The 23016-nt window shown below is 41.0% G+C and overlaps 1 protein-coding gene across 1 annotated transcript in view; it reads right to left on the reverse strand.

The window, feature by feature from the left end:
• Positions 1 to 992: 992 nt before the first annotated feature.
• LOC308288138 (mitochondrial carrier homolog 2-like) overlaps positions 993 to 23016 on the reverse strand; it is a 35801-nt gene continuing 13777 nt past the window's right edge. The window contains exons 4-15 of the mRNA XM_080729486.1: positions 20088 to 20111; positions 18628 to 18681; positions 18220 to 18277; positions 16313 to 16364; positions 13658 to 13717; positions 12064 to 12157; positions 11300 to 11347; positions 7217 to 7284; positions 6174 to 6249; positions 4328 to 4418; positions 1831 to 3959; positions 993 to 1747 (exon numbers count right to left, since the gene is read on the reverse strand). Of these exons, the coding sequence (XP_080585612.1) occupies positions 4332 to 4418; positions 6174 to 6249; positions 7217 to 7284; positions 11300 to 11347; positions 12064 to 12157; positions 13658 to 13717; positions 16313 to 16364; positions 18220 to 18277; positions 18628 to 18681; positions 20088 to 20111 (621 nt within the window). The 3' untranslated portion in view covers positions 993 to 1747; positions 1831 to 3959; positions 4328 to 4331. The remainder of the gene's footprint in view (positions 1748 to 1830; positions 3960 to 4327; positions 4419 to 6173; positions 6250 to 7216; positions 7285 to 11299; positions 11348 to 12063; positions 12158 to 13657; positions 13718 to 16312; positions 16365 to 18219; positions 18278 to 18627; positions 18682 to 20087; positions 20112 to 23016) is intronic.

The raw sequence follows: 23016 nt of genomic DNA on the forward strand, positions 1-23016 counted from the left end.
TTAAACCCCTCTTTTTCATTTTCCTTCTTATAATTGCTAAATACAAGGCACAAATACTTAGTTTCCATACAATCAATGATTTGCATTGCAAAATGATTCGATAGCGATTATCTACATTGTAAAACGATACCGATACGATACAAAACCAAAACAATGTTTAGCTTTTGCATAACGATACAGTAGATCATTGAGAATTAAAATAGATTTTGATTCTGTTACTATATTATTATTGTTACACCCCTATAGAGTATAGATCTAAGTACATTAAATTCCCCCCCTCCCCCCCATGGTTTCTTGGGCTGGATATGGCCGCCTGGAACGGTTGTTCAAGTGCAGCTAAACTTGGCATGTTAGTAAACGTGCCACAATTAACCATAATGCATTGCACCTGTGCAGCTGACCTGCGGAACCTGGGAATATACCATTCTGTCAAGATGGGGAGAATACAAGTGTGGAGAATATAATTACCTTGTTAAAGTGACCATTATTTTGTTACATTTTTAGTTTTTTTTTTACTGTAATTTAACAACATAATAACCAGCACAGATAGACAAAGAGACATTCATGGATTCATGGATGGAAAAGTAACTTTTATTTTACCCCCCTGGACCCAGGGTATGGCAGCTGCATACCCCTGCCATACCCAATTGACGCCCCTGAACAGTACTCATTAATGGACATGTCAGTTTTCACTTCAATGTAAATGAGCCAGAGTTAGCCACAGGCTAATTTTCATCTGTAGTCCCTGGACCTTAGTGGTGATCAACCCCCCCAATCCAACCCTTGATGCTGAGTGCCAAGCAGGGAGGCATTGGGTCCCATTTTTATCTTTATCTGTCTTTGGTATGACCCGGCCGGGGAATTGAACCCCCGACCTCCCAGTCTCAGGGTGGACACTCTAACCACAAGGCCACTGAGCTGGACACTTCTTAAGGCTCTGTGTTGTCCATGCCTGATGCTTTACCCCGCCCTTTAATATCCCTACACTTCTTTGCCTTACTACTTTGAAAAACATTTTTAAATAGTTCAAATAGCTGATCTACAAGCTCACAACGTGTCGATGTAGATTGGCTATTTGAAGTATTTTAAAATGTTTTTTTTTTTTTTTTAAATTAGGAAAAAAAAAAGGTAAAGAAGTTTAACCATGGATGAAAATATAGGCTACTGTAGCTGTTAATGTGCATGAAAGAACTGAGGTTGAGGTTACATGTGAACACTAGAGGGCGCCAGTTGTCCACTCCTAGGACCAGAGAACAGACTGTAAGCTCATATAGGCCTACTGTAATAATTAGCCAACACCGAAGCACTGAAGAAGAATTAAAAAAAGACACCACTTCAAAGTCAAAAGGAAAAACAAAAAGGAATAAATCTTTATTTGGGTCAGAAGGAGTTCAAACAAGGAGCACCGGGGGTCGTCAACCCGCCCTGGACCACAGTGTGCATCAACACCCATCTAGTGTGAGCGTTAAAGGAACAACACGTCACTCTGTCCTGTGTTTATGTAAACACAACAATATGGACCTTTATTTTACCCATAATCCCCCTCTATAGCAGTAGTCATCAGCTGCTGTTGTATAGAGCAGTGTTTCTCAACCACTGGTCCTGGGGACCTTTTGGTGTGCCCCTGAGAAGGGTCAAGTGTGCCCCTTGAAACTGTTTGAAAGCCTGTATTGTATTTATCATTTTAAAAATGATTTAAACTAGTGAAAACAGCAGGTCTACAAGCACACAACGCCTCGCACTTAAACTAGTGAAAACAGCCGATCTACAAGCACACAACGCCTCGCGGTGCGAGGCGTTGTGCGCTTGTAGATCGGCTGTTTTCACTACTGTTGTGCCACAGCCTTGTATGATGAAGCAGGGCTTCACTTTGCCAAGAAACGTAAGAATTTGAATCTTGGAGATATGAGGTTTCTTCCCGACAGTGAGGATATTTACACCTCCGTATTATGTTGGTGTGACCATGGATTCTTGGGACATGAAAAGTTGAGCCCGTGCAGAAAAAAGGTTGAGAAACACTGGTATATTAGAGCAGTGAAGTCATGATGTCATTATCTCATCCCCCGGTTCACAAAGTAATTCTCTTTGGAGAATAATATTGGGTCATCTTAAATCGTCTCATATAAGCATTGTGGTCCAAAAATAAACTAACTGTCTAAGCGATATTGTCGGGGAGGAGGCTCTGTATGGTTTATGATAGTCAGTCACTCGTATTTTATAAAGTCCGTTTCTGGTGAAAATATAACTAATTGGGCGACAGTAACATTAGTGTTTTCTCACCATCAGTTGATTCTTCATGTCCATATGAGATATCCACAAATCGCTGAGATAATTTCTTTATGTTTGGAACACAGATATGAAAAAAAGTCTTATGGGAATTCAGAAAGGAGGGAAAAAAGGTGAACCGGGTAGGATGGGTAAATGACCTCAGACTTCCTTACTCTGGACTGTTAGTAAGGGGAACATAAGAAAATCTGCAAAGTAAATCATTACCAAGAAATGTCTTCACCAATGTGTTTCTAATGGTGTGTAATAATATGTACTAAAAGGTTGAAATTCAACTCCCGGGGGAAACCTCATAAAAAAATGATTTGTGTTTGTGTCCCATTAACTTTACTATACAGGAAAATAAATACAAAAAATAACTATGCTTTAAGGAACATGTGAGGGGTCAAACTAGGGGTTTTTCATGATGCTGAATCCATTGCAAGCATTTGTTTTGCACGAAAAACATTCCTTGGGCTAAAATCGGACACACAAAACGATGGTTTAGTGATGAATCATCACTTTTCAACGTTTTGTGCGTGCCATTTGTAGCCCACAAAACGGCCCACGATTTACTTGGCAGATTGGTCAAATATCTTATGATTCCCTTACTATGTCAGATTACTGTACGGTGGTGGTGTTTGGCTGCAGAATGGCTAAAACATGCACATGTTTTTTTTACATAAACACAGGTCAAAGTTACACACTCTGCCTTTAAGCTACTCATCATTCATCACAACAACGACGTGAACGCGGTTTTCCTTCAGAATAAAACAGTCTGGGTTTGGACCTGTCCGTCCGTCCGTCCGTCCGTCCAACGATTTAAACAAAACAACCACAAAGACAAAACATCACATAAGAGGAGGTCCCGCTTTTCCCAATCCTTAATTTAATCATCATCATCATCATCATTAATAGACATCGTTAACCAACATGCAGATTTGTTTAATTATTTCCATTAGCAGACAGAATCCCAACAGTAGGGGGCGAGGGGGAGCCAACCATCCGTCAGTCGATCGGTCAGTCGGTCGATTGTGATTGGCTACGGAGGTGGCAGATGAGTCGTAACGTTAAAGGGAAAGGTTTTATTTTCACAGCAAGATGCGGGCAGCTTGTCGTAACATGGGCGGACATCGTGACGTTTAACACCAAAGTTCGGTCGTGTTTTCATACTTCGTCCTACGATGACTTCTTGGCGGCGAACAACAGCCGATCTCCAAGACTGTGGAGATCGGGCCGTTTATGAAACGAACTCGCCCGAGATAACGTCGACGCCGAGTTGACGTTTCCTTTTTTCCCCCCGTTTTTTACTTCAAAAAAGGGGTGACGTTTGCGTTTTCTCCGGCGGCGGCATCCTGCGATCTTTCAATTCAAACAAAAAACTTAAAATACGTTTTTTCCCCCCTTAATATATCTATATATGTACGTATATACACATCGTTATCAAAATAAATCTCTCCATTTAAAGACATTTCCAATCGACAGGATGCACGCCTTGCTGTCAAAATTATCTTTCTGGGTTTCGTTTTATTTAATGTTGTTTTAATGTCAGACGGTGGGGGGGGGGGGGGGGGGGGGTTAATGTAAAAGAAAAACCTAACAGAAAAACAGAGACCTCAACATAAACATAAGTGCATACGACGCATTAGGCTCCGCCTCCCTCCAGATCGATGGCCTGTGTCTTCTTTAGAAGCCTGTAACACACAGAAATAGAAAGACTTGAACAAAACATTTCTTGACCTATCTGAATACAAAACACAACTCCTACACCCCCACCCGTTCACTCAGATCAGCCAACACAGGGATGCTGACAGAACCCTCGCTGAAGGCCCCAGGGCAAAAATCTACTCGTCCGAGACAGTTTGCCCTCATTGAAGTTGTGTGAATGTCAGCCTCTGTGGGGGGTATTCATATGCAAATATCCTGGCCAATGGCATTGTAATACTAAACAATAGGATTTAATGGTGATGTTTAGGTGGTAGGGGGAGCTAAAATAATTTAAACCTTCTTTTTTTTTTTTATATAAAATACAAATGTTGTGATATTGCAACAGGGCTCTTACAGGGTTAGAAGAATCTCTTCTGGTCGATGGCGTAGGTTTTCCCCACTGGAAGCTTCCTGAAGAATAAACTGTTGCCTCGACTCATGTTGCCCTGCGGAGGAAGACAACGTAACAATTATCAGCGCATGCAGTGCACAGGGCTGTCGCGATGATGACATTTCACACGACAATTAATTGTCACTCAAATAATTGCGATTAACGATTTAATTGTGTTTTCGTTGTCGTTGACAATTACATTTCTGTTTGGCTTTTAGGGCTTTGAAGTTGCACATAGAAGATATTGACACATAACCTAAATATTATAAAGAAATTACTCACATAATTTGAGAAATGTATACTTAAAAAAGAACATTGATAGTGGTCAGCTCCCATATATATATATATATATATATATATATATGTATATATATATATATATATATATATATATATATATATATATATATATATACGTATATATATATATATATATATATATATATATATATACACACATATATATATATATATATATATACATATATATATATACATATATATATATATATATATATATATATATATATATATATATATATATATATATACGTATATATATATATATATATATATGTCACAGTTATTTTGAGATTCAGTTAGATTGAGAACAGGAGCGCTCGTTTTTGTGCACAATGTGGAGCAGGCGCCGCCTCCTTCGGGGAACTAGGAATAATTTGACTGAGGTTAGGGTTAGGATTAGGCTTAGGTTTAGGCATAGTTTTACTGAGGTTAGGTTTAGGGTTAGGGTTAGGGGTTAGGGTTAGGTTTAGGGTAAGGTTTAGGGTTAGGTGTTAGGGTTAGGTTTAGGCTAAGGTTTAGGGTTAGGGTAAGGTTTAGGGTTAGGTTTAGGCATAGTAGCATTCACCAGCGTGGGACTAATGCAGTCAAATGCTCTACCACTGGGACATGAGGTGAACAAAAACAAGCGCTCCTACCCCAATCTAACTGAGTTACCCAAACTAACTGTAACATATATATACATACACACATATATAGGAAGGTCCTGGAAGGGGGAAATGAATATCATCTAAATACTGAATGAAGAAATTCAAAAACTGTCCTGTGTGTTCCCAAAAGCCTGATTAGACGATAACATGACAAAAAGTTTTTTTGAAAGTGTAATATCCCTTTAACTATATTCGTATTCTCTTTTTCTATTGCTGATGTGTTGTTGTTGTATTGATAATGTTGATTTTTTTTTGTTGCTTCTTCTGTCAAGCACTTTGTGACCCCGTCTTAACACATTTACTGCCACCATTAAAAATCGACTTAACCATTTCCCTGCCACCAATTTTTTACACTTTTTTTCCCCCATTTTTTTCCTAAGTCTGTGTTGTGAGATATGTCAAACCATGCACCATATGAAAGATCAGTCTCTAGTTACACACTTCATCGGCCGCCAGCAAATGTACTGCCACCATTAAACCATTAAATCCCATTGAGTCTCCATAGACTTCCATGTAATTCATAGTGCACAGATCGTGCACGCCCATGCCTAGATCATGCACCACGTGTGTGGAGGCTGTTCACAGCTTTCAAACAAAAGAAATCCGCTTGGAAATCCGTTCAGGCATTCATGAGAGAACAGCGATTATGTTTTCTTCATTTGTAAACAAACATGGCTGCCATGTTTGAAAGATGGGGTTGGTATTTGGGTTAAACATGCAATTTCGCGATCGCGATCATGCCTAGTAGTTAGAAGGAGCAACTCGGGCGTGGCAGGATAGGACATCGGGAATAACTCGGGCAACTCAGGCTGTGACAGTCATTGTGTTAAAAGCGCTACAGATTATTATTATTATTATACCTCAGAGTTCAGATGTCTCCAACAGTCCACCCAGGTAGGATAAACGGAGGCGTAGGGCGGTAGGCCTCCTGCCAGCCTGGAGAGACAACATGATAACATCACATCATTTTATCAGTGCAGGGTCTCCACCAGCCCTGGAAGCTATCATTTTAGGGCAGGGGTCTTCAACAGGGGGTCCGGGACCCCTAGGAGGTCCTTTTTTCCCCCCCTTTTTTATATTAGCCACATGAACCCTAGCATCCGTAATATATTCTGAGAACTTTAGCCAAAAATAGCCGATCTACAAGCTCACAAGCTTGTAGATCTGCTATTTTCGGCAAAGTGCTTTGGTGTAGAGGGGAAAAAGAGCAGACTAAGTACAGAGTGAAAGGTCAAGTTTATTAAGTATTGACGGTTCAAGTGGTTAAATATCTGAAAACACAAATTGACATGAATCCAAAATACACTGATGATTGTGCTGTCAAACAATGAAACTATATGGAATCTATGAACAGGTTGTGGGGGTCCCTGCTTCATCTCTCTCTCAGCTAAGGGGTCCCTGCTTCGTCTCTCTCTCAGCTAAGGGGTCCCTGCTTCATCTCTCTCTCAGCTAAGGGGTCCCTGCTTCGTCTCTCTCTCAGCTAAGGGGTCCCTGCTTCATCTCTCTCTCAGCTAAGGGGTCCCTGCTTCGTCTCTCTCTCAGCTAAGGGGTCCCTGCTTCGTCTCTCTCTCAGCTAAGTGGTCCCTGCTTCGTCTCTCTCAACTAAGGGGTCCCTGCTGCATCTCTCTCTCAGCTAAGGGGTCCTTGGCCTGAAAACGTTGAAGACCCCTGTTTTAGGGGCCACTTTGGTGTTGTCCACTGTTTGAGGGCACAAAGGCCAAATGCCAGGGCAGGAAGGCCATCAAATAATATTGGTCCATTGGAAATGATAGGGATGATAGCCTAATCTCAATAGTTAAAGCATAAAATAATGATACACAATAATGTGTACCCGTTCTGAATGGGTTACTAACTCAGAATAATGACAGCCTGTATTGACCATTGGTCCATGAGGTGATCTTACCCGCAGTTGTTGACGGCCATGAGGTTTGACACCAAGACGAAGGGGTAGGTGAGGATACTGGCGAAGAACTGTACACACAGAGAGAAGATTGTTTATTAATATCAGCACACAATGAACACACACACACACACACACACACACACACACACACACACACACACACACACACACACACACACACACACACACACACACACACACACACACACACACACACACACACACACACACACACACACACACACACACACACACACACAGTTTACTGTTCTGTGCAGTGGTGGGAAAAAAGAGTACTCAAATGTGTCATTTAAAGGGGAAGACCACCCATTTTCAATATTGAAATATGTCATTAATATACCTTAGAGGAGTGGAAATAAAAAAAAGTTCCCCCTCTTCTGTGTTGCCTAGAACTGGGAGATTGATTTTGGGGTTTGTATTGTAAAGTACAACGGTGTGATGTCATCACATACAGGCTACTGTCTGGCCCCCACCAACCCCAGTAATAATGGTGGTATAAGAGCAGCAACAACACTAGTATATCGTCGTTGTCGGGTGGAAATCTCGTATCTCCAAATTTGTACGTTCTTTCGCAAATCATACAAGGCCGTCGCACAAAAGTAGTGAAAACAGCAGATCTACAAGCACACAATGCCTCGCACCGCGAGGCGTTGTGTGCTTGTAGATCGGCTATTTTCACTAGTTTAAATCATTTATAAAATGATAAATTCAAAACGAACAGTTTCGGACATACAAGATTTTCACCCGACAAAGACGATATCTGAACTGTCGCTGGAGTAGCGGGAACGCCACCGTCGCCCCCTGCAATGTTGTGGCCCTCGGCTTGGTACCCTAGACATGATTCAATGTTGTGGCCCTCGGCTTGGTACCCTAGACATGATTCAAGGTTGTGGCCCTCGGCTTGGTACCCTAGACATGATTCAATGTTGTGGCCCTCGGCTTGGTACCCTAGACATGATTCAATGTTGTGGCCCTCGGCTTGGTACCCTAGACATGATTCAATGTTGTGGCCCTCGGCTTGGTACCCTAGACATGATTCAATGTTGTGGCCCTCGGCTTGGTACCCTAGACATGATTCAATGTTGTGGCCCTCGGCTTGGTACCCTAGACATGATTCAATGTTGTGGCCCTCGGCTTGGTACCCTAGACATGATTCAATGTTGTGGCCCTCGGCTTGGTACCCTAGACATGATTCAATGTTGTGGCCCTCGGCTTGGTACCCTAGACATGATTCAATGTTGTGGCCCTCGGCTTGGTGCCCTAGACATGATTCAATGTTGTGGCCCTCGGCTTGGTACCCTAGACATGATTCAATGTTGTGGCCCTCGGCTTGTTACCCTAGACATGATTCAATGTTGTGGCCCTCGGCTTGGTACCCTAGACATGATTCAATGTTGTGGCCCTCGGCTTGGTACCCTAGACATGATTCAATGTTGTGGCCCTCGGCTTGGTACCCTAGACATGATTCAATGTTGTGGCCCTCGGCTTGGTGCCCTAGACATGATTCAATGTTGTGGCCCTCGGCTTGGTACCCTAGACATGATTCAATGTTGTGGCCCTCGGCTTGTTACCCTAGACATGATTCAATGTTGTGGCCCTCGGCTTGGTACCCTAGACATGATTCAATGTTGTGGCCCTCGGCTTGGTACCCTAGACATGATTCAATGTTGTGGCCCTCGGCTTGTTACCCTAGACATGATTCAATGTTGTGGCCCTCGGCTTGGTGCCCTAGACATGATTCAATGTTGTGGCCCTCGGCTTGGTACCCTAGACATGATTCAATGTTGTGGCCCTCGGCTTGTTACCCTAGACATGATTCAATGTTGTGGCCCTCGGCTTGGTACCCTAGACATGATTCAATGTTGTGGCCCTCGGCTTGGTACCCTAGACATGATTCAATGTTGTGGCCCTCGGCTTGTTACCCTAGACATGATTCAATGTTGTGGCCCTCGGCTTGTTACCCTAGACATGATTCAATGTTGTGGCCCTCGGCTTGGTACCCTAGACATGATTCAATGTTGTGGCCCTCGGCTTGGTACCCTAGACATGATTCAATGTTGTGGCCCTCGGCTTGGTACCCTAGACATGATTCAATGTTGTGGCCCTCGGCTTGGTGCCCTAGACATGATTCAATGTTGTGGCCCTCGGCTTGGTACCCTAGACATGATTCAATGTTGTGGCCCTCGGCTTGTTACCCTAGACATGATTCAATGTTGTGGCCCTCGGCTTGGTACCCTAGACATGATTCAATGTTGTGGCCCTCGGCTTGGTACCCTAGACATGATTCAATGTTGTGGCCCTCGGCTTGGTACCCTAGACATGATTCAATGTTGTGGCCCTCGGCTTGGTGCCCTAGACATGATTCAATGTTGTGGCCCTCGGCTTGGTACCCTAGACATGATTCAATGTTGTGGCCCTCGGCTTGTTACCCTAGACATGATTCAATGTTGTGGCCCTCGGCTTGGTACCCTAGACATGATTCAATGTTGTGGCCCTCGGCTTGGTACCCTAGACATGATTCAATGTTGTGGCCCTCGGCTTGTTACCCTAGACATGATTCAATGTTGTGGCCCTCGGCTTGGTGCCCTAGACATGATTCAATGTTGTGGCCCTCGGCTTGGTACCCTAGACATGATTCAATGTTGTGGCCCTCGGCTTGTTACCCTAGACATGATTCAATGTTGTGGCCCTCGGCTTGGTACCCTAGACATGATTCAATGTTGTGGCCCTCGGCTTGGTACCCTAGACATGATTCAATGTTGTGGCCCTCGGCTTGTTACCCTAGACATGATTCAATGTTGTGGCCCTCGGCTTGTTACCCTAGACATGATTCAATGTTGTGGCCCTCGGCTTGGTACCCTAGACATGATTCAATGTTGTGGCCCTCGGCTTGGTACCCTAGACATGATTCAATGTTGTGGCCCTCGGCTTGGTACCCTAGACATGATTCAATGTTGTGGCCCTCGGCTTGTTACCCTAGACATGATTCAATGTTGTGGCCCTCGGCTTGGTGCCCTAGACATGATTCAATGTTGTGGCCCTCGGCTTGGTACCCTAGACATGATTCAATGTTGTGGCCCTCGGCTTGTTACCCTAGACATGATTCAATGTTGTGGCCCTCGGCTTGGTACCCTAGACATGATTCAATGTTGTGGCCCTCGGCTTGGTACCCTAGACATGATTCAATGTTGTGGCCCTCGGCTTGTTACCCTAGACATGATTCAATGTTGTGGCCCTCGGCTTGTTACCCTAGACATGATTCAATGTTGTGGCCCTCGGCTTGTTACCCTAGACATGATTCAATGTTGTGGCCCTCGGCTTGTTACCCTAGACATGATTCAATGTTGTGGCCCTCAGCTTGGTACCCTAGACATGATTCGGACCTTGGGGAAAACTAATTGGGGAACCCTGGTCTAGACTCTAAAACATATGCCAATTAGTCTGTCCGGGCCGGCCCAGCTAGTGCCCAGTTTACTTGAGCCCCTTTTCGACTGCAGCTTTAGCACCACACCACACCACACCACACCACATAAAAATATCGACATTGTCCATTACACAAAAGTACCCCTATCGGTAAGAAACACATTGACCCTTTTAACTGTGATTATAATACAATATAAACTTGTATTACAACTATTCTAAATTATAATACACTATAATGGATTATAACTGTGATTATAATACACTATAAAGTATTAATGTATTACTAGGATTATTATAATACACTATAATAGATTATAATAGTGGTTATAACACAATAGAATCTATTATCATGTATTACAACTATATCCTGGTGGTCTAAATGAAAAGTCAGTGAGTGATCAGTCATTATGAATTGTTTGGCCCTGTTTGGCCTAAATCAGACCTACTCTAGATTGGATACTTTTTAGTACCCCGTTTAGTACCACTTTCACACCACTCTACCCAGGTCCTTGTAGTGGAAAACCTGGCACAAGTGGGCGGTGTGGTGTGGAGTTGGGCCAGTGGAAAAGGGGCTTGGAGAAGTGGAATACTTACGGTCACATACAGTTACATTTACAGTAACACACATTCTATACTCACTCCTGTCACCGCCTGGGAACAGTTCTTGATCTCTCCTGTGTGACTCATCTGTACAAACACACAAACAACACAACACATCACAAACACAACATCACTTCATTGGCTTCCGGTAAAATTCCGTATCGACTTCAAAATCCTCCTCTTCATGTAGATCTGCTGTTTTCACTAGCTCAGTACATTTTATAGACGATAAATACAAAACGAACGGTTTTGGACATAGAAGGTTTCCACCCGACGACGACGATATGCTATAAATATAAGGTACTGGGAGTGAACATTATAATGTAGGGGTGCCTCGGATTAAAAGAATAGTTATGGGGTGACCTGAGACAAAAAAGCTTGGGAATCCCTGGTCTATAGCGTAGGTGTTGACCAGGTTATATTACAGTAGATATTACAGTATAATAGTGGTTATATTACAGTAGATATTACAGTATAATTGTGCATACGTACAGAGTCGTCTATAGCGTAGTGTTCACCAGGTTATATTACAGTAGATATTACATTACCAGGTTATATTACAGTAGATATTACAGTACCAGGTTATATTACAGTAGATATTACAGTACCAGGTTATATTACAGTAGATATTACAGTACCAGGTTATATTACAGTAGATATTACAGTATAATAACGTACAGAGTCATCGATAGTGTAGGTGTTCACCAGGTTATATTACAGTAGATATTACAGTATAATAGTGTATACGTACAGAGTCGTCTACCAGGTTATATTACAGTAGATATTACAGTATAATAACGTACAGAGTCATCGATAGCGTAGGTGTTCACCAGGTGAGCCAGCAGGTTGCAGATCCACAGAGACAGAACATCACCCAGTAGACGAGGAATCAACCCTCTGGAAGAGAACAAGACAGTAGGGGTGTAACGATACATTTTAACACTTTTGGTGCCAACCCTGAGTTTCCCGTGTTTGGGCCCTTTTTGAAGAAAAACTTTTTTTTTTTCTCAAAAATATTCATGATCGCGAAATTGCATGTTTAACCCCCATAACAAACCCCATCTTTCAAACATGGCAGCCATGTTTGTTTACATAATGTAAAAACATAATGGCTGCTATCTCATGAATGCCTGAACGGATTTCTAAGCAGATTTTTTTGTTTGAGATCTAGGCATGGGAGTGCATGATCCGTGCACTATGAATTACATGGAAGTCTATGGACACCATGGCATCTTGGACCTTCAAAGAGCATCACGATACATGGTTGACGATACGATACATGGACGATATTGGTTCATTCATGGCGATACGATACGATTCGATTCAATGATTCAAAATCGATATAGTAACTATTTAGCAAAGTAATTAAATCTGTGTGAAAAGTGTGGATAGTGCAGGTTTTTTAAGGGAAACATGTATTATTATGGATATAAATAAGTATTACACACATGGACAAACCTGCACCTTGACATGAACCCAGAAATTACACACATTTATCGATAGACCAGTGTAGCTATATGGAAAGGAAAAGTAATTAAACCCCTCTTTTTCATTTCTTCTTCTTAAAAATGCTAAATACAATGCTCAAGTAGATAGTATCGATACAATCGATTCTTTGCACTGCCGATTCGATACGATACAAAATCATACGATTCGTTTTTAGCTGTTTTCATTTCAATATACTTACTTTTTTTAAATTAAAAACGATATTCCGATGCAGTTACAATATCGTTACACCCCTACAAGATAATATAAACTAGACAATAAACACTTAAATACAACCCAATGGAAGAGAACATGATGACAAGATATTAACAGGACTGGTGCCAACCCCAAGTTTGGGCCGTTTTTGAAGATTTTTCTTTTTTTTTTTATATATGTTTTCTGGACCTGACCTTTGAGTGCATGATCTAGGCATGGGCGTGCACGATCCGTGCACTATAAATTACATGGAAGTCTATGGAGACCATGGCATCTTGGACTTTTAAGGAGAAAAAATGATTGCAACGTAAGTGTTAACAGTTTGAAAAAAAGTATTGTTATCAAAATATAATGATTGTATGTACATCTGTCATTGTAAAAATAAATAAAAATAAAATAAATGGTGCATTTATATAGCGCTTTTATCCAAGGCGCTTTACATAGATTGTGCATTACATTCACCCATTCACACACACATTCATACACCGATGGTGGAGGAAACCATGCAAGGCACCAACCTGCTCACCGGGAGCAACTAGGGGTTCAGAGTCTTGCCCAAGGACTCTTCCACATTAACTCAGGGGGAGCCCGGATTCGAACTGGGAACCCTTCGTGCTCTAATAACGGTTTCTCTACCCCTGAGCCATGCCGCCCCATACTTTCATAAATGGTACAAGCATCAGTGGTGAAACTTACGCGAAGAAGCCCAGGACCCCCTCTTCTCTGTAGACTGTTAGGATGGAATCAAACGCTCCGCTGAAACAAACACAACAAGACGTTATTTCAGATGTTTACTCCTCCTAACTTAAACTGACGGAACTATTGCTGTATTGACTTTGACCTCTAAGGACCTTCCAGGGAGAGTGCTCATGTGCGTCTTGCGGTGACACGCTCCCTAGTTTCTTCTTCTCTGAGCTGTTTTTTTTGGCACTGATTTTTGACATTGCACTAGGTTGACTGCTATGGTCTCTTTTTGTAAGACACTTTATGTATATATACTAATATATTATTCGCCCCCTCTATTGATGCACCTTCTCTTTATTGGTACTGTACTGCTCTTGTTTTTTATTCTTATCTATCTTTTTTCTTACTTCTCTGTAACTTGTAAATAACTGCATACTGCTGTGCTACAACTGAATTTCCCCCTTGGGATAATAAAGGTATCTATCTATCAGTCCAGAACCTTCTGATGGCTTCAGAGATGTGCCCTGAATCACTGCTTCTCAAACGGTTTTCTCTCTCAACAGTAAACAAACTACCACAAAGTTTAAGTCTATAGAGGGTATCTTAGTAAGGGGATTTTATAAGATATTTGACCAATCTGCAAAGTAAATCGTTACCAAGAAATGTCTTCACCAATGTGTTTCTAAAGGTGTGTAATAATATGTACTAAAAGGTTGAAATTTAACTCCTGGGGGAAACCTCATAAAAAAACTGATTTGTGTTCGTCTTCCACTAACTTTACTATACTGGAAAAAATAAATAAAAATGTGAGGGCCTGAGGGGTCAAACTAGGGTTTCTTTCATGATGCTGAATCCATTGCAAGCATTTGTTTTGCACGAAAAACATTCCTTGGGCTAAAAACAGCCCCACAAAATGATGGTTTAGTGATGGAGTCATCACTTTTCACCATTTTGTGGGGGTCATTTGTAGCCCACATTTGTAGCCCACAAGACACCAGTCATGTTGCCATACCTTAGCTTTTGCTGAACTGACGCCACTCGTTACAAACGACAAAGACACATAGTGTGGTGCCTTAAGGGGAGCAAATGCTAATTTCGTGCAATTTTGTCTTTTGCACAGATGTCGCCCAGGCCATGCTCTAATGATTTAGCTAGGGTGCCGAGTCTGCGACCTTCGGGGTCGCCACAGCGGCCAAATCAAGTTGGGCTCCCATTGACTTTCTATCCACAAGTTTCTGCGGGAGTTTACTGGAGACTATCGGGACCAAACTTCCGGGTTTAACAGCAGACATACAAGCTCACGTCGCGTCGCAGATGCAACCCGTTGTGAGCTTGTAAATCGGCGGCGGAAGCTCGGTGCAGACGTCTGCGCAATGCACTATGGGGCGTTGGAAACTCGTGGATACAGGAGGAAAATACCCAGAAAAAACTTTTTTTTCTGTGTATTTAAGTAGGATATGAGGGGTCTAACTAGGGGTTTGTCATGATGCTGAATCCATTGCAAGCATTTGTTTTGCACAAAAAACATTCCTTGGGCTAGAAATGGCCTCAGAAAATGATGCATGTATGATTGAGCATTCATGTTAGTCGGAGGCCTTAGGGTTTTTTTTTTCTCGTGCTAATCAGTCTAAAAGTGCAAACTTTTGCACAGATGTAGCCCAGGGCATGCTCTAATGATTTAGCTAGGGTGCCCAAGTCGGCGACCTTCGGGGTCACCACAGCACCCACAAAACTCTGAAACGTGTAGCATTTGCTCCCCTTAAGGCCCCACACTAACAACAGAGTTGAGCTGGTTTCAACTTCAGATGTGGGAGTAGTTAACCCCGCTTCTGTGTGGATCTTTGTATCTGAAGTTAACTACTATGACACTCCCATTGTCTGGGTTCTGGAAAGGTGTTAAAATGAGAAACCTTTGAAGGGCATTTTCTCTGCTTTGCCGTTTCTGGATCAACACATTTCAAATGATCGTATCTCCTTCAAATACTATCCAATTTCTATGAATGATACATCATATGAAAGCTTACATTATGTACTTTCATAAATGTAATAAGTAGAAAAATTACCATGGCCCCGTTGTGTCTCAAAACACTGTGAGCGGTCACATAATTATGCTGTGAACACACATCTTTACCAATTAATTTCCAAAACCTGATTTCCAGGACTATATAACAATAATTCAGCTCAATAACGAGTCGCTTACTCCGATGCGCAATGCCAAAAGACAGGTAGTGTATGCCAGTGGTTCTCAACCTTTTCAGGCCGTGACCCCCGAAATAATCACATTTGAACTGCACCCTGACGAGAACTAAGAGTAAAGGAATTTTGTATAACACGGTTTTATTGTGAAAATAGCAGATCTACATGCTCACAACGACGTTGTGAGCATGTAGATCTGCTATTTTCACAATTTCTGCCATTTCAGAGGTATTATTCTTGTCATTTCAGAGGTATTAACAAAATCAATAACCAAAGACAATGCACAGGACCTTCCAGGACCCTTGATCAATTCCAAAACTTTTCCAGTACTGGAAAAAATATTTTTTCGAATTTCAAAATATTTCCAGGAATTTCATGACTGTGGGAAAACTGTGTGAATCTCTGTATCTGCCAGTCTGAACAACAAAAATAATCTTTATCTGTCAGTGTGAATGAAAAGAAAAGAATCACCTGTATTTGGTTTCTCTTCCTATAAACTGGACCATACACCTCAATGTGATCACTGTAGGGAATAAAGTACAGTTAAATATATTAGTATTTGCACTAGTAAATCGCCTCAGGGCGACATTTAGGGCGAGGTCATTGCCAGTGATGTATATCGGACCAGTTACCCATATATGGAGATCCATGTACTGTATACAGTACATCCCTTTTATGCCCATACATGGAGATCCCTGTCTGAACCAGCTGCACATATGGGCTGTCTTCCTCCATATATGGGCATTCCCAAATGAAGTCCTGTTAGATATGGGCTTAATATTGATGACATCAGGGATCTCCATATATGGGCATGAAAGGGATTTTGTTAGAGTGGTTCCCATGACATCACAATATACAATACAGGGTTCCCACTCATTTTTACCAATTCATTTCCAAAACCCTTCCAAAACTTTTCCAGAATATTTAACCCAATTTCCAGGACTATATAACAATAATTCAGCTCAATAACGAGTCGCTTACTCCTATGTGCAATGCCCAAAGACAGGTAGTGTATGCCAGTGGTTCTAAACCTTTTCAGGCCGTGACCCCCGAAATAATCATGTTTTAACTGGGGACCCCCCACCCTGACGAGCACTAAGAGCTGAGGAATTTTGTATAACACGTTTCTATTGTGAAAATAGCCGATCTACATGCTCACATGTAGATCGGCTATTTTCACAATTTCTGCCTCTATATATTTGACAATTTGGCCCATGTTTAATTTGTCATTTCAGAGGTATTAACAAAATCAATAACCAAAGACAATGCATAGCTATTTTTTCCAGGACCCTTGATAAATTCCAAAACTTTTCTAGTACTGGAAAAATATTTTTCTAATTTCAAAATATTTCCAGGAATTTCATGACCGTGGGAACCCTGACAATATATTTTATGCCCATACATGGAGATCCCTATTTCAACCAGCCACACAGATATGGGCCATGTCTTGGCCATCTGGCCAGTGATATATATCGATGACATCAGGGATCTTCATATATGGGCATAAAAGGGATTCTGAGGAATACCCATATATGGACTTTGGCTGATGTCACAGTGATGTGTCAGGGGAACCACGGTGTCAGGCGTGGCCTTCAGATATACATGGATACGTGGACAAGATGTGCCGGACATCACAGTGACATCAGAGAATCATGTCGGAGCGACAAACCCATAGACCATAAAAATGTGTACACACACAGAGACAAGCTGTGACATTTCTCATGGTAAACTGCAACCTTTGGTTGCAAATAATGATAAACACCTCCATGTGATCACTGTAGATAGAATAGAATACAGTTCAATATATTGATGTAAATGTATTAACCCATTTAGGACTAGAATTATTGAATGCTTTAACCAGTGAAAAATAGCAGATATACAAGCTTGTAGATCTGCTATTTTTCAATAGTTAAAGCATAAAATAATAATACACAATAATGTGTACCCGTTCTGAATGTATTAATGTCATGGGGTAAAGGTTTCATACAGTTCACACTGCATGCAGAGCAGGGTAGAACACAGTTAAAACACACATTTAAATACATGTAAATATAGCAGATAAGGACTCTCATAAATGACTCATCATTGAAAGACATCCATTCATCCAACACACACACACACACACGCGCACACACACACACACACACACACACACACACACACACACACACACACACACACACACACACACACACACACACACACACACACACACACACACACACACACACACACACACACACACACACACACACACACACACACACAGCTATACAGTACAGATCTGACAAAAGCCGAGACAGTCCAGTCATATTGATACAGTAACATGGAAGGAGTGTGGGTAATAATAATAATAATAATAATAATGATAATCCTACCATGGAAGGGATGTGTGACGATGGTGGCACAGGATCGAGCGATCATCTCTTTGGTCGTCTGATTTCAAGAGAAAAACAAAGAAATGGACTGAATGGGTTAAACAGAATAAATGGACTGAATGGATTAAACAGGCAGACAAACAGAGTTTCTACCTGCAGGTCTGACCTGAACCAAAACCCAGAGCGTAACATTTATTCCACAATTAAAACATTAACGCTAATTTAAAACGTTAATGTTCATTTTAAAACCGCAAAAAAACACATTCCAAGAGCCTGCAATCATTGCTCCAGCAGTACGTTATGGCTCCAATTATTCTTGTTTGTTTGACCCGTTTAAATGTGTTACTGTGTATGTCAATGATTGATTAAAGTCTTATTGTTTATTACATTATGTAAATGAGTGTTTACCTCGTTGACAACGTGCAGCAGGGATCCCTCCTCTGGTTTCTGATCTCCTGTTACCTGAAATTAAACATTAATTAATAAATTAAACATTAATTAATAAATCCATTTCAGCTTCAGGTTCTAGAAATGTTGATTCACTTGATATCGTATGTAAAGCACATTGGGTTGCCGTACAACACGGGTACTTGGGAAGTAGAAAGCTGTTACTAGGGACATGAGCCACTATAGTAGGGTTAGTCTGGGATCACTTCACTTTTCGGGGTTGTAACTTGTATCCGGTTTGGAGCGGAAACCACAACACGTCATGTTGTAGTACTCAAAGGACTACAATTACCCGTATTTTCCGGACTATAAGGCGCACCGGACTATAAGGCGCACTGTCAATGAATGGTCTATTTTCGAACTGTTTTCATATATAAGGCACACCGGACTATAAGGCGCACACAATAGACGCTACCGTTGCGTTATGCATCCAACAGATGGAGATGTGCTAAAGGGAATGTCAATGTCAATGAATGATCCATATATAAGGCGCACTGGACTATAAGGCGCACTGTAGTTTTTTGAGAAAATTAAAGGCTTTTAAGTGCGCCTTATAGTCCGGAAAATACGGTATTCAGTTTTAACCCAAAATAATTCCCCTGCGCTCAAGAACATACTTTTAGGTCCTACCTAATAAACTCCTTGATGCGGAGTAGTTTTGCTTTTGAAAAATGGGTTTGGTAAATGCATCTTTTAGTCCTACTGTTAGCGACTGGCAAGACTACACTAGGCTACTGGAGCATTTTAATAGGGATTGGGGAAACAAACGGGGGGAAACAAATCAAAGCGACGCCGCTTCTTCTAGTGGTTTCTGCGCTTTAGGCAGAAACCAAACGGCCTGTAGTGAACGAACACCAGGCTTTCCCCCAGAAAGCCTGGTAGGCGAGGTTACTAGGGATATGAGCCACTATAGTAGGGTAGGCACAGGAGCCAACATCACCTCAGGGGAGGGTATGTATGTATGTATGTGTGTGTGTATGTGTGTGTGTGTGTGTGTGTGTGTATGTGTGTGTGTGGGTGTGTGTGTGTGTGTGTGTGGGTGTGTATGTATGTATGTATGTATGTATATATATATATATATATATATATATATATATATATATATATATATATATGGTTGTGCTAAAAAAAAATTCAACCCCCCTCCCTCTGCAAATCTGCCTCAAATCTGCCTGAGCATGTAGATCTGCTATTTTCACAATGTTCGCCTCTTGCTTACTTAATATTTGACAGTTTGGCCAGTCCTGTCGAATATTCGACTATTCGAATACTTTGAGGTTGAATAATTAGAATACTAAAAATCATTATTGGTGAATGCCCTAGCATAAGGTCATATGATGTCCTCTTCATTGACATCATGTCATAGTGTTGGTGGTCTGTGTGCAACTGCATTCAAACATGAACAAGATGCTTTCACTTACTTTGATGTCTACCTCTTGGCATTTCTGGAACAGAACACACAACATTAATTACATCACAACATGGAAGAGAACATTAACCCATTCGGAACGGGTATACATTATAGTTTATTATTATTTTATGCTTTAACTATTGAAAAACAGCAGATATACAAGCTCACAGCGCGGCACCGAGTGCCGTGCTGTGAGCTTGCAGATCTGCTATTTTTGAAAAATCTTGAAAATTAGAATTTTGACCATGGGCCATAGGAGATGTCGGTATCCAAAAGGTGGCAAAGGTTACCATGAATTTTTGAAAAGCTCTATATCTGTAGATTATATTTTGGTATGATAACTAGAGATAGACCGATTATCGAAACTGGCGATTATCGAATTCGATATTCATACAATTTATTAATATAGAAAAATATCGATATTGAAAAAAGTTGAAAAAAAAGAAAGATATTTTATTTATATTATTAAAATAGCTAAAAACTATTCAAGATTCCAATTAAAAATAGCAGACCTACAAGCTCAAAATGTGTCGCACTGTGACGCGTTTTGAGCTTGTAGATTGGCTATGTTTGCTATGTTTAACTGTATATGCAATGTGGCCCTTTGGGGTGAGGGTGAAAATATAGTGGCCTCTCCATCATCAAAGTCGCCCACCGCTGTTCAAGGGTTAGGATGGGAAAAATATATAAATGAATTAACCACCTACAGTAACCACCGTTTAAAATTGGGGGATTTATTTTATTTTGTTTACTTGAAATGCATATCGGTTCTTAATATCGGTTATCGGCCTCTTTGATCACAACAAATCGATATCGAAATCGAACATGAAAATCCCATATGGGTCGACCCCTATGATGACCCTTTCTGAGACACATATTCAAAGATTTAGACACAGCTAAATCTTTGAATATGTGTATTTTCAAAGTGAACGTTTTGTATCTCAAATTTTGCTTCTGGGTGGTCGATAAAAAAAAAAATAGCAGATCTACAAGCTCGCAGCGCGGCACTCGGTGCCGCGCTGCGAGCTTGTATATCTGCTATTTTTCAAAAGTTAAAGCATAAAATAATGATACACAATAATGTGTACCCGTTCTGAATGGGGTAAGTAAACTGAAGCCTGGCCATCTTGGCTCAAAAGACTCAAAGTGTGTTGAACTTCCAGAGTCCCATTGGTCAAGCTTTGCAGGGCGCGCTGTGATTGGCTAGTGGGACGTTTGATGAAATTAACCCATTCAAATAGCACCGCTCACTTTACACTAGGTGTGATTCTTTTATCAATGAGTCAAATCAACCACTTTGGTTATTTTATACTTAAAGGAGTAGTTTGCCACTTTTCAACCTGTCTTCATATAATAGGTCCTCACTAATGTTCATGATAAAATATCACAATTCTTTTCTACTCGGTCCAAGTCTCCTAGGAGAGCTGTGGGAAGTTCAGAATCCATAGTCTTGTGACATCATCATTTTCACAAAAAAAATGTAATCAATATTTTTTTTTTTAAATATTTAGATTTTTAATATCGCGAGAACAATGGCTTCCACTTTAAAATTGCAACTTTTCAGGAATAGAAAGCCTGCAGTTTCTATAAGCTGGATTGGTAATCGATGATGTCACAAGACTACTCTGAGGGGGAAAAGAAGCTATTTTTGAGTGAGGACCAATTATATGAACATAGGTTGAAAAGTGCCCCTTTAACAAGAAAATAGTGTAAATATTTTCCCTTTTTGTTTGTGTGCGACATTCGTTCTACTAACTGTTGCACTCCTAATATGGACATACATCCTGGCTGGTCAGAGACTGAATATAAACAGTCTTTCTGTACACCCCCCCCCGCCCCCCCCCCAGTAGACAGATATCATTCCAGTCTCATGCAAACCAAGCTCAGAGTGTCCATATAACTTTACATACTGATTACTGACACATTCACACTGATACTGTATGTACAGTATGACACACTGTGTTACTGTATGTACAGTATGACACACTGTGTTACTGTATGTACAGTATGACACACTGCGTTACTGTACTGAGGACAGCTGGACCTGCCGCTTAAACTTTAGAAAAGGGGTCTCCAGCAGGGGGTCCGGGACCCCTAGGGGGTCCTCAGAGTTACTACTTTGTTACATTAACCACCTGAACCCTAGCGTCCACATTCTGAGAACTGTAGCCAAAAATAACAGATCTAAAAATTGCAAAGAGGTTTGGTGTAGGGGAGAAAAAGAGCAGACTAAGTACAGAGTTAAAGGTCATGTTTATTAAGTATTGACGGTTCAAGTGGTTAAATATAATATATAATATATAATATAATAATATAATAATATAATAATATATAATATAATATATAATATATAATATAATAATATAATAATATAATAATATAATATATAATATATAATATAAAGTGGTTAAATATCTGAAAACACACATTGACATGAATCCGGGGAACAACTCCAGCCGTCAATATGGTGATGGATGTATATGAGTTCAGGGCGTACCTGTAGAACTCTGTTATGTAGTGACAGTTGTATATGAGTTCAGGGCATATAGAACTAGGTGTATATGAGTTCAGGGCATATAGAACTAGGTGTATATGAGTTCAGGGCATATAGAACTAGGTGTATATGAGTTCAGGGCATATAGAACTAGGTGTATATGAGTTCAGGGCATATAGAACTAGGTGTATATGAGTTCAGGGCGTATAGAACTAGGTGTATATGAGTTCAGGGCATATAGAACTAGGTGTATATGAGTTCAGGGCATATAGAACTAGGTGTATATGAGTTCAGGGCGTATAGAACTAGGTGTATATGAGTTCAGGGCATATAGAACTAGGTGTATATGAGTTCAGGGCGTATAGAACTAGGTGTATATGAGTTCAGGGCATATAGAACTAGGTGTATATGAGTTCAGGGCATATAGAACTAGGTGTATATGAGT

This window comes from Nannobrachium achirus (genome assembly GCF_963921795.1).
Source record: "Nannobrachium achirus genome assembly, chromosome: 7".
In the NCBI taxonomy this organism is placed as follows: domain Eukaryota; kingdom Metazoa; phylum Chordata; class Actinopteri; order Myctophiformes; family Myctophidae; genus Nannobrachium; species Nannobrachium achirus.